Source organism: Nannobrachium achirus, assembly GCF_963921795.1.
Source record: "Nannobrachium achirus genome assembly, chromosome: 18".
In the NCBI taxonomy this organism is placed as follows: domain Eukaryota; kingdom Metazoa; phylum Chordata; class Actinopteri; order Myctophiformes; family Myctophidae; genus Nannobrachium; species Nannobrachium achirus.
The window spans coordinates 41,035,415-41,047,898 of record NC_137825.1 but is presented as its reverse complement, the minus strand read 5'-3'; the positions used below and the strand labels follow the sequence as shown (position 1 = coordinate 41,047,898).

The 12,484-nt window shown below is 42.4% G+C and overlaps 1 protein-coding gene across 1 annotated transcript in view; it reads left to right on the top strand.

Annotated features, from left to right (window-relative positions):
• Positions 1-12,484, top strand: part of ryr2a (ryanodine receptor 2a (cardiac)) — a gene marked incomplete at both ends in the record, with an annotated part of 292,426 nt that overhangs the window by 271,303 nt on the left and 8,639 nt on the right. The window contains 6 exon segments of the mRNA XM_080747428.1: positions 419-505; positions 1,322-1,585; positions 3,811-3,941; positions 7,284-7,326; positions 10,890-11,023; positions 12,051-12,111. Coding sequence (XP_080603554.1) covers positions 419-505; positions 1,322-1,585; positions 3,811-3,941; positions 7,284-7,326; positions 10,890-11,023; positions 12,051-12,111 — 720 coding nt within the window.

Below are 12,484 nucleotides of genomic sequence, written 5' to 3'. Positions count from 1 at the left end.
TTCTGGCAGCAAAATAATAATAAAGAAAACATACTGTATATACACCACATACATGTATTGACACACTCTTTAAGTATTTAAACATTGCTCTTTTTGTATTCATATGAACTCTTTTCATAGTCCATGACATGATACTGTATGTGCACATACTGTAGCATCCACTATCCACATTCATACAGTATTATGGATTCACACAATCACTCACATACTTTATTGGGTATCTCTCATACACACACACTTTTATACACCGATATGATGGGACACTCTCACACACACACACACACACACACACACACACACACACACACACACACACACACACACACACACACACACACACACACACACACACACACACACATACATTACATATATCAATGGCAAAGTGATTGTTTTCTGTTTCCCTCGTCATATCCAGAACTACTTTGCCAGGAACTTCTACAACATGAGGATGCTGGCTCTGTTTGTCGCCTTCGCCATCAACTTCATCCTCCTCTTCTACAAGGTAACGACATGCCAGCCGTCCCGTTACTGGTAAAATAATCCTAATAATGTTTGGCAGAAGGCTCCCCCATTCCCCAAGCATTCATGCTTGTGGTTGACGAGTGGAAGCAATGCAACACAATTCCAAAACAAGTTGCATTTACAAATGTATATGACATTTTGTAACCTTTGTGATTTTATTGGATATGATTTATTTTTTGTTCTATGGTTAATTAGTGTGGTTGCTACAGGCAAACCCTGTTTACATTTAACTTTTTTCTGTAAACCCAAAAGTCTATTGAGTTCAGTGGAGCCTTTCTGTCATGCTTCACGTGACATCGCAATATTTAATGAATGGTAAATGGTGAGACGGGATCAATTTCCCAGTGGATTCCTTTGCGACTTGCGTCAGTGCAAACACACTTGCAATTTCCCAGGATTGCACCTTTATAGCAGTGGTTCTCAACCTTTTCAGGCCGGGACCCCCCAAATAATCATATTTTAACTGGGGACCCCCCACCCTGACGAGCACTAAGAGTTGAGGCATTACATTTTGTATATCACGGTTTTATTGTTGCGAGGCGTTGTGAGCATGTAGATCTGCTATTTTCACAATTTCTGCCAATTTGTTGTTTCAGAGGTATTAAAAAGTCCTTCAATTGTCACTTTAGAAATGTGCTATACACTTAAACGTTATGCTGGTTTGTTTACTGTTGAGTGAGAAAACAGTGTTGCTGATTAAGTTATTCATCTGGGGACCCCACCAAAATAATTCGGGGACCCCCCTGGAAACGGTTCAGCTGACAATTTCCTTTCATCCCCCCCTCTCACCGTGCAGGTCTCCACGTCCTCGGCCGTGATGGGGGAGAGGGAGTTGGTGTACAGGGGCAGTCAGTCGCGCTCCAGCGTTCAGTGGGACCCCCTGGGCGAGGAGGGGGGCGTGGCGGGAGACGGCGGCGACGGCGGCGACCCCCCCACGCCCGTCACCGTGCACTTTGTCCTAGAGGAGAGCAGCGGGTACATGGAGCCCACGCTCCGCATCCTGGCCATCCTACACACTGTCATCTCCTTCTGCTGTATCATTGGTTACTACTGCCTGAAGGTAGGCTATCTTCTGTGTTTCTATAGAGGGTATGTGCGTGACATCACTGTTGCTGGAAGTTATGTGGGAACGCCTACTGAGTGGCAAAAAACGAATTCCTGCCATTGATAGCCCATACATCCAAACAGAAAAGTCTTGCCACTCAGTCTAGATTAGGGGGGCGGGTCCCAGTGGACGTGCATACCCTCTATTGCAGGGTTTCCCAAACTTTTTTGTCTCAGGGTACCCCTAATTCCTATAATTATTATTTTCTTACGAGGCACCTCTACATTATATACATACTTTTCACTTCCAACACCTTATATTTATGCCATATTTTAGCAATTTTGTTGCGAGGAAAACGTTGAGATAATAGCCATTTTGTTTAGAACTGACTGAAAACAACTATGTACTTTTAGTTTAAAATCGTCACTGTCGGGCAGAAACCTTGTATCTCCAAGTTTCAAATGTTTTCTTCCCGCAAAGTAAAGCCCTGCTTCATCATACAAGGCCGTCGTACAAAGGTAGTGAAAACAGCTGATCTACAAGCACACACGTCCAGTGAACCCGACTACAAGCATCCACAACGCCTCGCGGTGCGAGGCGTTGTGGATGCTTGTAGATCGGCTGTTTTCACTAGTTTAAATCATTTTTTAAATGATAAATGCAAAACAAAGTTTTGGACGTACAAGGTTTCCACCCGACAATGACGAAATTATACTAAATAAGTGTCCAAATAAATTCCAAATATTATCAAATAATCTCGCGGCACCTCTGGACTGCTGTCATGGCACCCCAGGGTGCCCCGTCAGCATCACCCACTTTGAAAACCCCTGTTCTATTGGTTACTACTGTCTAAAGGTAGGCTACTGCTGTGTTATTGGTTACTATTATTACTGTCTGAAGGTAGGCTACTGATGTGTTATTATTGTAGGTACGCTATCTGCTGTGTTATTAAAAACACATCTGGTGCCAACCCCGAGTTTCCCGAGTTTGAAAAGGTACTACCGCTGTGCCAACCCTGAGTTTCCCGAGTTTGGGTCCAGAAATGTATTAGGCATGATCGCGATCACGAAATTGCATGTTTAACCCCCATACCAACCCATTCTTTCAAACATGGCAGCCATGTTTGTTTACATCTGAAGAAAACATAATGGCTGATAAATCATGAATGCCTGAACGCTAACCCTAACCCTAACCCGAAGGGTTAACTGTACGTGCAGCTGCCTGCTCTCTGAATGACCCGAGTCCATACGTCACCCCGTAGCAGAGAGAGAGAGAGAGAGAGAGAGAGAGAGAAAATGGCACGAGCTGGTTGCATTGATTTCCATTCTACTCTAAACATAAAAAGGGCTTTATCTCTGAATGAGGTGAAAAGAACGCCAGGGAAGCAGAGATCTGATTGTTTTCACGGCGACACTATAACGCGATGGTCGGCCCCCGTTTGGATTTTAGTTTCGCGAGCGTTTGTAAACAAAGGGATTATCTTCCTCAATCGTCAGTGGACACCCACGTGCACACGCACAAAGCTTCCGAGGCTCTTCAAAATAAAGCGTGAGTGAACGGCGGCAGCAGCAACAGCTAGAAATGTTATAAACCTGAGCAGCCCATGTGTTAACTTGCGTGCTCTGCTGGTGCACAAGTAGGCCATATACCGTATGGCCACGAGTGCACCAGGTGCAAGTTGGCACCTCAACAGAGTGCAGTCTAGTTGGTTACTACTGTCTGAAGGTAGGCTACTGCTGTGTTATTATTGGTTACTACTGTCTGAAGGTAGACTACTGCTGTGTTATTATTGGTTACTACTGTCTAAAGCAGGGGTAGGTGCCATCATTGGCACAGGGGAAGGTAATCACTGACACCCTGGCATAAGTGAGAGAAAGGATGTTTTCACAGATTAAGCAGACAAGGCAGGGTCAATAAATCTTAATTAAGTACAGGTGCAAACTCTGAACTCTTAACTGAAAATTAAGATAGGGTGGGAGATAGGTGGGGGTTATTCCACTGGTCATCAATATCCTGATGTGAAATAACATGTTTGTACGTATTTGTACATGGACAGACAAAATTGGTTGTTATAATTAAATTGAACGTTAGTTCACTGACACTGACTTTTCAAAGAAATAAAAAACATGACACTTCATGTCAGAAAGGTTGCCGGCCCCTGGTCTAAAGGTAGGCTATCCGCTGTGTTATTGGTTACTACTGTCTGATGGTCGTGTGTGTGTGCGTGTTTTTTTTTCTAGGTGCCGCTGGTGATATTTAAGCGTGAGAAGGAGGTGGCCAGAAAGCTGGAGTTTGATGGCCTTTACATCACAGAACAGCCATCTGAGGATGACATTAAAGGACAGTGGGACCGACTGGTCATTAACACACAGTGAGTCTGACCCTCTGACCCTGTGTGTGTGTGTGTGTGTGTGTGTGTGTGTGTGTGTGTGTGTGTGTGTGTGTGTGTGTGTGTGTGTGTGTGTGTGTGTGTGTGTGTGTGTGTGCGCGCGCGCGCGTGCTTGTGTGTGTGAGAGAGAGAGGTTTGTGGTTGTTCCATTCCACTTTGTTTCTTGGGTTTCTGGGGCTACTCTGATTAGTTGTAGGGGATGGTGTTGCACCTTTGCTTTGGTTTTTGCGTTCCACTTTGTTTCTTGGGTTTCTGCGGCCAATCTGCTTTTATAAACGCCCCCGGAATAACTTTTTGAAAGGCTGAGAACCAGACTATATCCACACAGTGTGATATTGTCTGGCTATGCAAGGCTAGGGGTGGTGGGCAGAGAATGCTTCTACAGTACCAAGGTGTTCCAAGGTGTTCAACTAAGCCCACTATTATTTTGAGGTCAGCCATTCTTTTAGGTTCGTTTTAAGTTTGGGTATAGGAGTCGACATCTTTTATGTCTTTGGAAGCTGGTTTGTGCATCATGTTCAATACAAGCATATTGTTTTGCCTGCCTTCCTCCATGCCAGATAAGGCTTTATGTATCGTCTTTAATAATACCGGGCTGAGGATATTTCACAATGTGTAGTAATCAGATTTCAGCTGTGCTTTATGGGTGAACAGAGACCTCTGTCTGTCTGGCCAACGTGCTCTCATATCAATCCTCGAAATTTGTCTGAGCTGCCCTGCCGTGTTTTGGGGAAAAAGCATAGTCTCTGACAGCACAATGGAGTTAAGTCAAGGTGAAATTGACTGGCTTTAATAATAATAATGTCATATTTTTTCATATGTTTTAGCTGAGGCAGAAAGATGGCACCAGTGTCCAAATTGCAAGTTAGAGCACAAAACTTGTTTGAGAGAGACAAAAGGTGGGGAGAGGAGGTCGGATGAATAAAGAAAATGGCATTTCAGCCCAGAGAAAAGGGAAGGTTGGAAGGTAGGATGAAGAAAGGTACAAGATGGTACTAATGGCTTTCAGGAGTCAGTGTTACCAGCTGAAAAGCAAAAGCAGTCATCTTGCAGATCAGCATGACCTAGACTATAATAAACTGCATGAGCACAGCATCTCTCACAAATATAGACTTGAAAGATTCGTAACGCCACTTTTCAAGCAAAAGAGGATTTTCTAAAAGCCAACATGACAGGAGAATGTGCGCACCTCTTCCGGAATCTCTGATCCATGCCTCTGAATATTTTGATGATGTGGGTGGTGAAAATGTCAGGGAAACTGGCCCGACTGCCAGTACACTGTAAGTCTACTCTAAAGTCTATAAAGTCTAAATTTCAACCCCTAGCGGCCTAACGGAAAAGGCAGTGGATGTGTTGGATACAGCTCAAAGTGAACTTGTCGCTGTCCGACCTTCGTAGCCTATGTTATTAAAGAAAAACGAGTGACAATGGCCAAAACTCAATCAAAAATCACAGATCGATCAAGATGTTTCAAAGCATTACGCGCATAATGACACCTTTTTGTTTATTTATTTATTTATTTTTGGTTTTTAGGCCTAAAGGTTGCCTATGGTAACTGAGCCTCTGGCCGGCCCAGTTAGGGCCTGGGCCTTAATTTTCAGGCCCAGTTGAGAACTCTAGTCCAGTGTAGGCTATTGCACTCATAAACCTGATGGAATAAATGCCCCGATACCTTTCTGTCAACATGGTACGCTGTAAAATCCTCAGGGTTAATTGAACTCTTAATTGAACATTAATAATAATATCCTAGTTCAATTACATGACTTGATTGGCTGTGCAGGTTATAATCCAGAGATAACAGACCAAAGTGTGATATAATGGAGAGAGATAAAGAGAGAGAAGGAGGCAGTACCACCAGTCGAACAGGTTAATTTAACGCCGTGCCTCCAGGCTTCATTTGCTATCATCCTCCCTGAAGGTAATCAACCCTCTCCTATAGTGGTAATTATAGTTAAATGGAGGTCATGGACTGTTTGGGGAAATGTAATTGTGTGCTATATGTCTAAATGCCAGGGCATACCTGGAGGCCAGTTGTGTTGGCTTGCATTGATGTAAAGAAACTAAGTAGATTTACTTAAATACAATTTGGAGGTCATACTTGCCCTGTTGCTCTGAATATAAAAGTGTTATTTAAAAGGTATGACGTGTTGATGGGCAATGCCCTGCATCACAGTTATGTAAATGTCACTGTTTAAAATCCAATTTGAAAAGGACAGATGCATGGGCGGATGGACGGAGAGAGGGATGGATAGATAGATTTGCGGGGGTGGGGGTGGAGGAATACAAGGTCGATGGTTGGGCAGGTTAATTTTTGTCGTGCGACTGGGAATTAATGACATTTTTAGTTCCCTGTTGGCTGTTGCTGTGAATGTTAAACTATTATACTATTGTACCTGGTAGATTTGTATAGCCCACTGATCTTGTAAATGACAATCTTGTGATGATGTTTGGAATGGAATAATACTTGTCTTTGTACTGTATTTGAGTGGCATATTGTGCTGTTTATCTTCTTTCTTTTTTTTCTTTTTTTTACTAATTTCCAAACAAATGGCAGTTGCCAATAAATCTTAGTCTGTTTACTCTTCCAACATAATATCAACATAAATTTATACCAAATAATATTTTAAAAGTTGTGTTTTGCTTTCTTTGTTCTACCTTTTGTATTCTGCTAATACTATTTCCCCTGTCAGGAAATTAAAGGCAAAGACAAGCTAATTATTATTAACTAGACGCGTCTAGTCGGCGACCTGGCCAACTCAGGAACGATGTAAATAGGGAATGAATGCCCCGCCCTTTAATGCAAACCCCATTATACCTGTTGTCATAGGACCCGTTTTGACCATCTGTTTGCCTGTGTCCATTTATGCCCATATATGGAGATCACTGCAGATATAGTCCTGGGTCCATTTTATGCCCATATATGCCCATATATGGAGATATCTGTCTATTTGCGTCCATTTTATGCCCATATATGGAGATCTCTGTATCTGTCTGTCTGTGTCCCTTTATGCGGGGAACGCGCGTGCCGAATCTGAAGCCGGTGGGACGAACGGTTCTCGAGATACGCGGATTACATACAGACAGACAGACAGACAGAGATTTGTCGCATTTATAGATAGATAATAATAATAATAGTAATTAGGGCTTTGTGTGAATACGATTTGATCTAGATGTGTTTGATAGCCTAACAATATTATTAGATGAAGTTTCTGTAATACAGAACCAAGTCTGAAGCTAATATTATATGAATATGTATTAATCTCATTACCGCTAACAGTCACTCCAAACTATTGATTCATTGGTCTTTTTGTTTTTGTTTTTCAGATCTTTCCCTAACAACTACTGGGATAAGTTTGTGAAGAGGAAGGTAAGCTTTAATATTTTATCTAACTATTGCTTGCCAATGTCCTTCCGTAACAAACAACAACAACAACAATGGTAGTGAGAATAAATATGCATGTGGTAGAAATGAATCGTCCACAGGATAGGACTGGATCTGTCGATTATTTTCGGAATCTTAAAACCACTGTAAAAAGATACGGACAGGAGAGTGGAATGGGTCTTTTAAAAGTTGTACTAATGATGGATTTAATCAAAACTGTCGGACGCAACTTGCGAGGGCTCCAATGCGACAGATGCTTTATTGCACCAAAATAACTGTTAACGTTTCGAGCACAAAGCTCTTCCTCCGACTGAAGTGAACCCAGAGGAACACCAATCTTATACAACCCAGAAAACAATCAACGTGATCACATGGAATGCATTACAGCTGTAGACATTTTCTCACACGATCAAAACAAGTCAAGATGGCCAGAGACATCATAGCAGAGTTGACATGTTGACAAGTGACATGTACTGTAATCGACTGTCTTACACAGTGGAAATACAAAGCATCTGACGCATTGGAGCCCTCAGTGTGCAAGCGTTTATTTATGTATTATTCCTGTACTACAGTTCGTCGCTCAGCACCTGCCCACACTTGGGTTAGGAATATACACGTCTGCTTTCTCTTTTCATGGTCACAACTTCTTCTTAACCATTAATTCCTGTACAACATACATATTCCCCGCTCCACAGATCTATACTCGGTCGCCTCTAGCTTTGCCAAAAAATAGCTGATCCACAAGCTCAGAACGCGTCACAGTGCCATGAGTTGTGAGCTTATAGATCTGCCATTTTGGGTGAAACGTGCAATATAAATAAAGTTTTGAAATTCACATTACATTTTATTTGATATGAATGATCGCCTAATGACATGTCCAGAATAGAGATGATAGGATTCATGTTGTTAATATTTTGTATGGAAATACTAAAAAGGTGCGCTCAGTAAAGCGCAAATGTCAGCCAGGAGGAAGCTACCTCCGTCTTTCTGTGTGCGGGGGGCATGTGATGAGCAAATGTGCGTAGGCTTGTGTATGAAAAGCCACACTGCGCAATAAAGGATGCAGATTTGTAATGGCTTGTGTCAAATATACTTGAATGGGGCGGACAGGAAATACAAATCAGCCTGGAATTTTAAATGACAGCGGCCCCCATATCTGTCCAAATTGACATAAAAATTATAAAGTAGGAAGCCTTCCATTCCATTGCACTGCGCTGTACAAGAATCCATTCCTTCTCATGAGTTTGTTAAATTTACATGGAGCAAGTCTGTTTCAGTGCCCCGGGTGGAGTCTCACCCACCACATTTGAAAGTATTCTAAAAAATACCATTTTATGGACTATTTTGAAAGTGAGCAGCATTTTCATATACTGTATACAGCTCGCTTCTCTACCCTCATGGCTGTAGCCGAAGGGAGCGTGGATGCGTACGTATCCGATAGCCTGGAAGGACAGCGTTTCGGATGTTGTCATTGCCTCGCCTGATTTGAAAAATATTCAGGTGGACGTCCTTGGCCTGCTGGCAGCGACACGTGCTAATTGGCCTCGTAGTTTGTGAACTTAGCAGCGGACGGACACACAGGGGTGTCGCACCAAATTCTGGGCCCTGGGTACAAGCATTCACTGCGGGCCCCCCATGACTGTTCTTCATAGGGGGAGGGGGTTTAACCCATTTAGACTGGGAACGCATTGTTACCAAAATGATATGTATTTGACCACGGACCCCCATCTCAAAATATTTAGTTCCAGGGTCCACCCCAGAAGTAAAATTTGAGTTGCAAATGTTCGCTTAAAAAATACATATATTTAAAGATATGCACACATTTTCAAGACTTTTCAAAAATAGCAGTTCTACAAGCTTGCAGCGCAGCACTGCTTGTAGGCGGTGAGCTTGTAGATCTGATATTTTTCAATAGCTAAAGTATAAATGAATTAAGGCCCCTCCACCATGGGCCCTAGTAACTCAGTCCCACTTTCCCCCCTTGTGACGCCCCTGCAGACACACACAGACAGACAAACAGAGGCAAAGATTCTCTGTCCTCCTGGAGGAGACGATAATGACATGGAGCCCCAGGCGATAAGATAACATGCATGTTTTAACCATCTCCCAGAGACGCACTACTGTGTGGTTACCACTGTGTTCTACAACAAAACCACAGCACATCAAAACCTCGTCCAAAGTTGACCTTCAACATGAGAATACTTTAACCTCCGGCAGTCTCTCTGCTGTGCTGAGAGCAAATGGGGAGTGTGGCTATCATTAGCACTGATGTGATTGCACACATGCTGTATGGGGAATAGCGGCTTTTGATTAGACAATAACTCATCGTCTGGGACCAATTGTTTTAACTGCCTGCTTCATGTAGATCAGCACATGATCCGATTGAATTAGAACATGAACCAAAATTTCAAGAAGATTGACCCTCTACCCACTAAGGCAGCAATGGCATGGAGTTACAGTAGTAGACACTAACTATGCACAGTAACATGATTCAGTGATCAGATGTTAAAGCAGTTACTAACAAAGCAGCTTGGATTACTTGTGAAATTAGGAAAAACACAGAGGCGTGTAAAAACATGAATTGTGTTTCTTAAAAAGCATAATCAGATTACACAATGAAAGTGATTAATGAAACAGATTACATAGACTGATTACAATGTAAACATTTCTTTTAGTGTGAAGCTCTCGAGTGAGGAATGTTAGTCAGGCTGCACAAAGTGCACATGTCTCTGTAATTACAAGCATATGGGGAGAACAGCTTTTGGTTTGATAATAATTGATCATCTGGCACCAATTGCATAATGCTTGATTCATACTCGTTTTGCGCATCCTGTTGCGCACCCAAAGTAGACGAATTACAAGCCCACAACACGCCATGCTGCCAAGCATTGTGAGCTTGTAAATCGTCTATTTTCATTGCGCGACACCAGCAAGAAAAGGCAGCTAAATATAAATCTGCCTTGGCTCATTTATTGAAAGCTGTTTTCAGACCTTATTGACAGTGGCAGCTCACAATTGCATGGTCCAGATAATGAAATTTCCATTAAATCATTGGATGGAGGAAATGAAAAACTAAGGAATCAAGAGGAAATGAAATAATTCTACAACATTTATAATCATTTTATGCAATAAATTACCTTTTATTACTCGCCACTTCGGCAAATATTTAGCATAAAAATGGTTCATTTAGTTGATGCCTCATTCATGCTGGTTGTTGCCTTTATTCGCAGTACGGAAGCTTAAAAACCTACGTATAAAATGTATATTTATGGTGAATTAAACTCACACACAAATCAACCCTGACCTTTGCAGTTGTTGTCCATACAAAGGGTGTACGCACGCACGCGCGCACACATATTTTTTTTCTAAAAATAAAATGATACATTTCAAAAGATTTACCATCTTTTGAAATGCATAGAGTATTAATTTTTTTTTTATGGGAAAAGACAATGGGTCCACGAGTCACGACCCATTTGACCCACTGTTTGGGAGACCAGTGGCATAGAGGAGTCATTACCTTACCTGTATGTTTTATGGTGACTCCCCAGGTGATGGATAAGTACGGTGAGTTCTACGGCCACGACCGGATCAGTGAGCTCCTGGGGATGGACAAGGCTGCTCTGGACTTCAGCGACGCTCACGAGAAGAGGAAACCTAAGAAAGATAGCTCACTGGCCGCTGTGTGAGTATGGTGCGCGCATGTGTGTGTGGGACGATATGAAAATGTCATATCACGATTATTGTGACCAAAGACATCGCAATTTACGATATTATCGCAATAATTAAAATATCCCCAACATCCATTATCCTGGGGCAGAACATTTTGCCAAAATATTGCAGATCTACAAGCTCACAACGCGTCTCGTAGCGTGCGCGAGTAAAAGAGATGAAAAGAGGCATTTTGAGACGACTCAGAAACAGTGTGATTTTGGAACATTCAAACCCTACACAGACTCTGCGTGGGTTCGGTTGGAACAGAGGATCATTTGGACACTGGCTGGTATTTCCAGGTCACTGCCTGCAGGACCTCCTTGCTTGCTATTTAAGCTCATCTGATTAAGCCTCAGAGAAAAAGTTAACTTCAAATAAGGCAATGTCGAAGACGGTTAACATGAGAAAGTTGTGGACTGCTGGGGATATGAGCTGGATGACGGTTGGAAATTAACACTTGGGTAATTTCCACCAGTCAGAAGATGGCAGTAACAGCCAATTAGAAGCCTCCGGAGATGTGGCGAGTCCTGTGGCGAGTCCTGTGGCTCGCGCGTGTGTGTGTTTGTGCACGCGCACATGCACGCAAAGGTACATGTGTGCCATGTAGGACAGTATATGAAGTAGATGTGGAAATGCATTATCTGAACAAGTCTGAACAATGACAAAAAGGAATATTAAACTCTATATAAACCCTATAACCATGTAAACCCCAGCATCCTTGCTGTGGGGAAGGCTTTCACAGAAAATAGCAGATCACTGCGACGTGTTATGAGCTTGTCGATTGCCTATGTTCAGTGATAGCTGCCCCCACAATAACAGAAACACTAGTATAGAGCCCTGAGGAACTCCGGTCACCCATATGGGGTTAAAGAAACAAAATTTGAGAAACAAATTGGATTTTCCTGCAGTCTGAACAAAGCCAATTTACATTTGTGTTAGTGTGTATGTGTGGTGGTGGGAACGTGGCGACTAATGCAGTCTCTCTCCTCTGTCAACAGACTGAACTCCATCGACGTCAAGTATCAGATCTGGAAACTGGGAGTTGTTTTCACAGATAATGTAAGAATATATCTGATCCATACTATTTCAATATAAATGCATAATAAACAGGGCTGCAAAGAATACAAAACCAAACACTGGTACGTTTGCGTTGTGGCTGGTCTATCTATTGTAATTTGAACCACTTTGGTTTAATAGTGAAAGGGATATGGGAGTTTTGGAGTACTGTGGATGTTGGATGAAAATATATCCTCCTCTGACGCTAATCTATTTAGCGTCAGAGGAGTAAATCTGCAGTTACGTTTTTATGTGTACTCAGGTGCTCAGGCACAGTATGAAGCATTGTGAAAGGGAGTAGTTTCTGGTATCCATCATGGGAGGGTACATCCATCCTTTCCATGTAGTTTTATTTAGTGTCAAACTCTCTTTAATA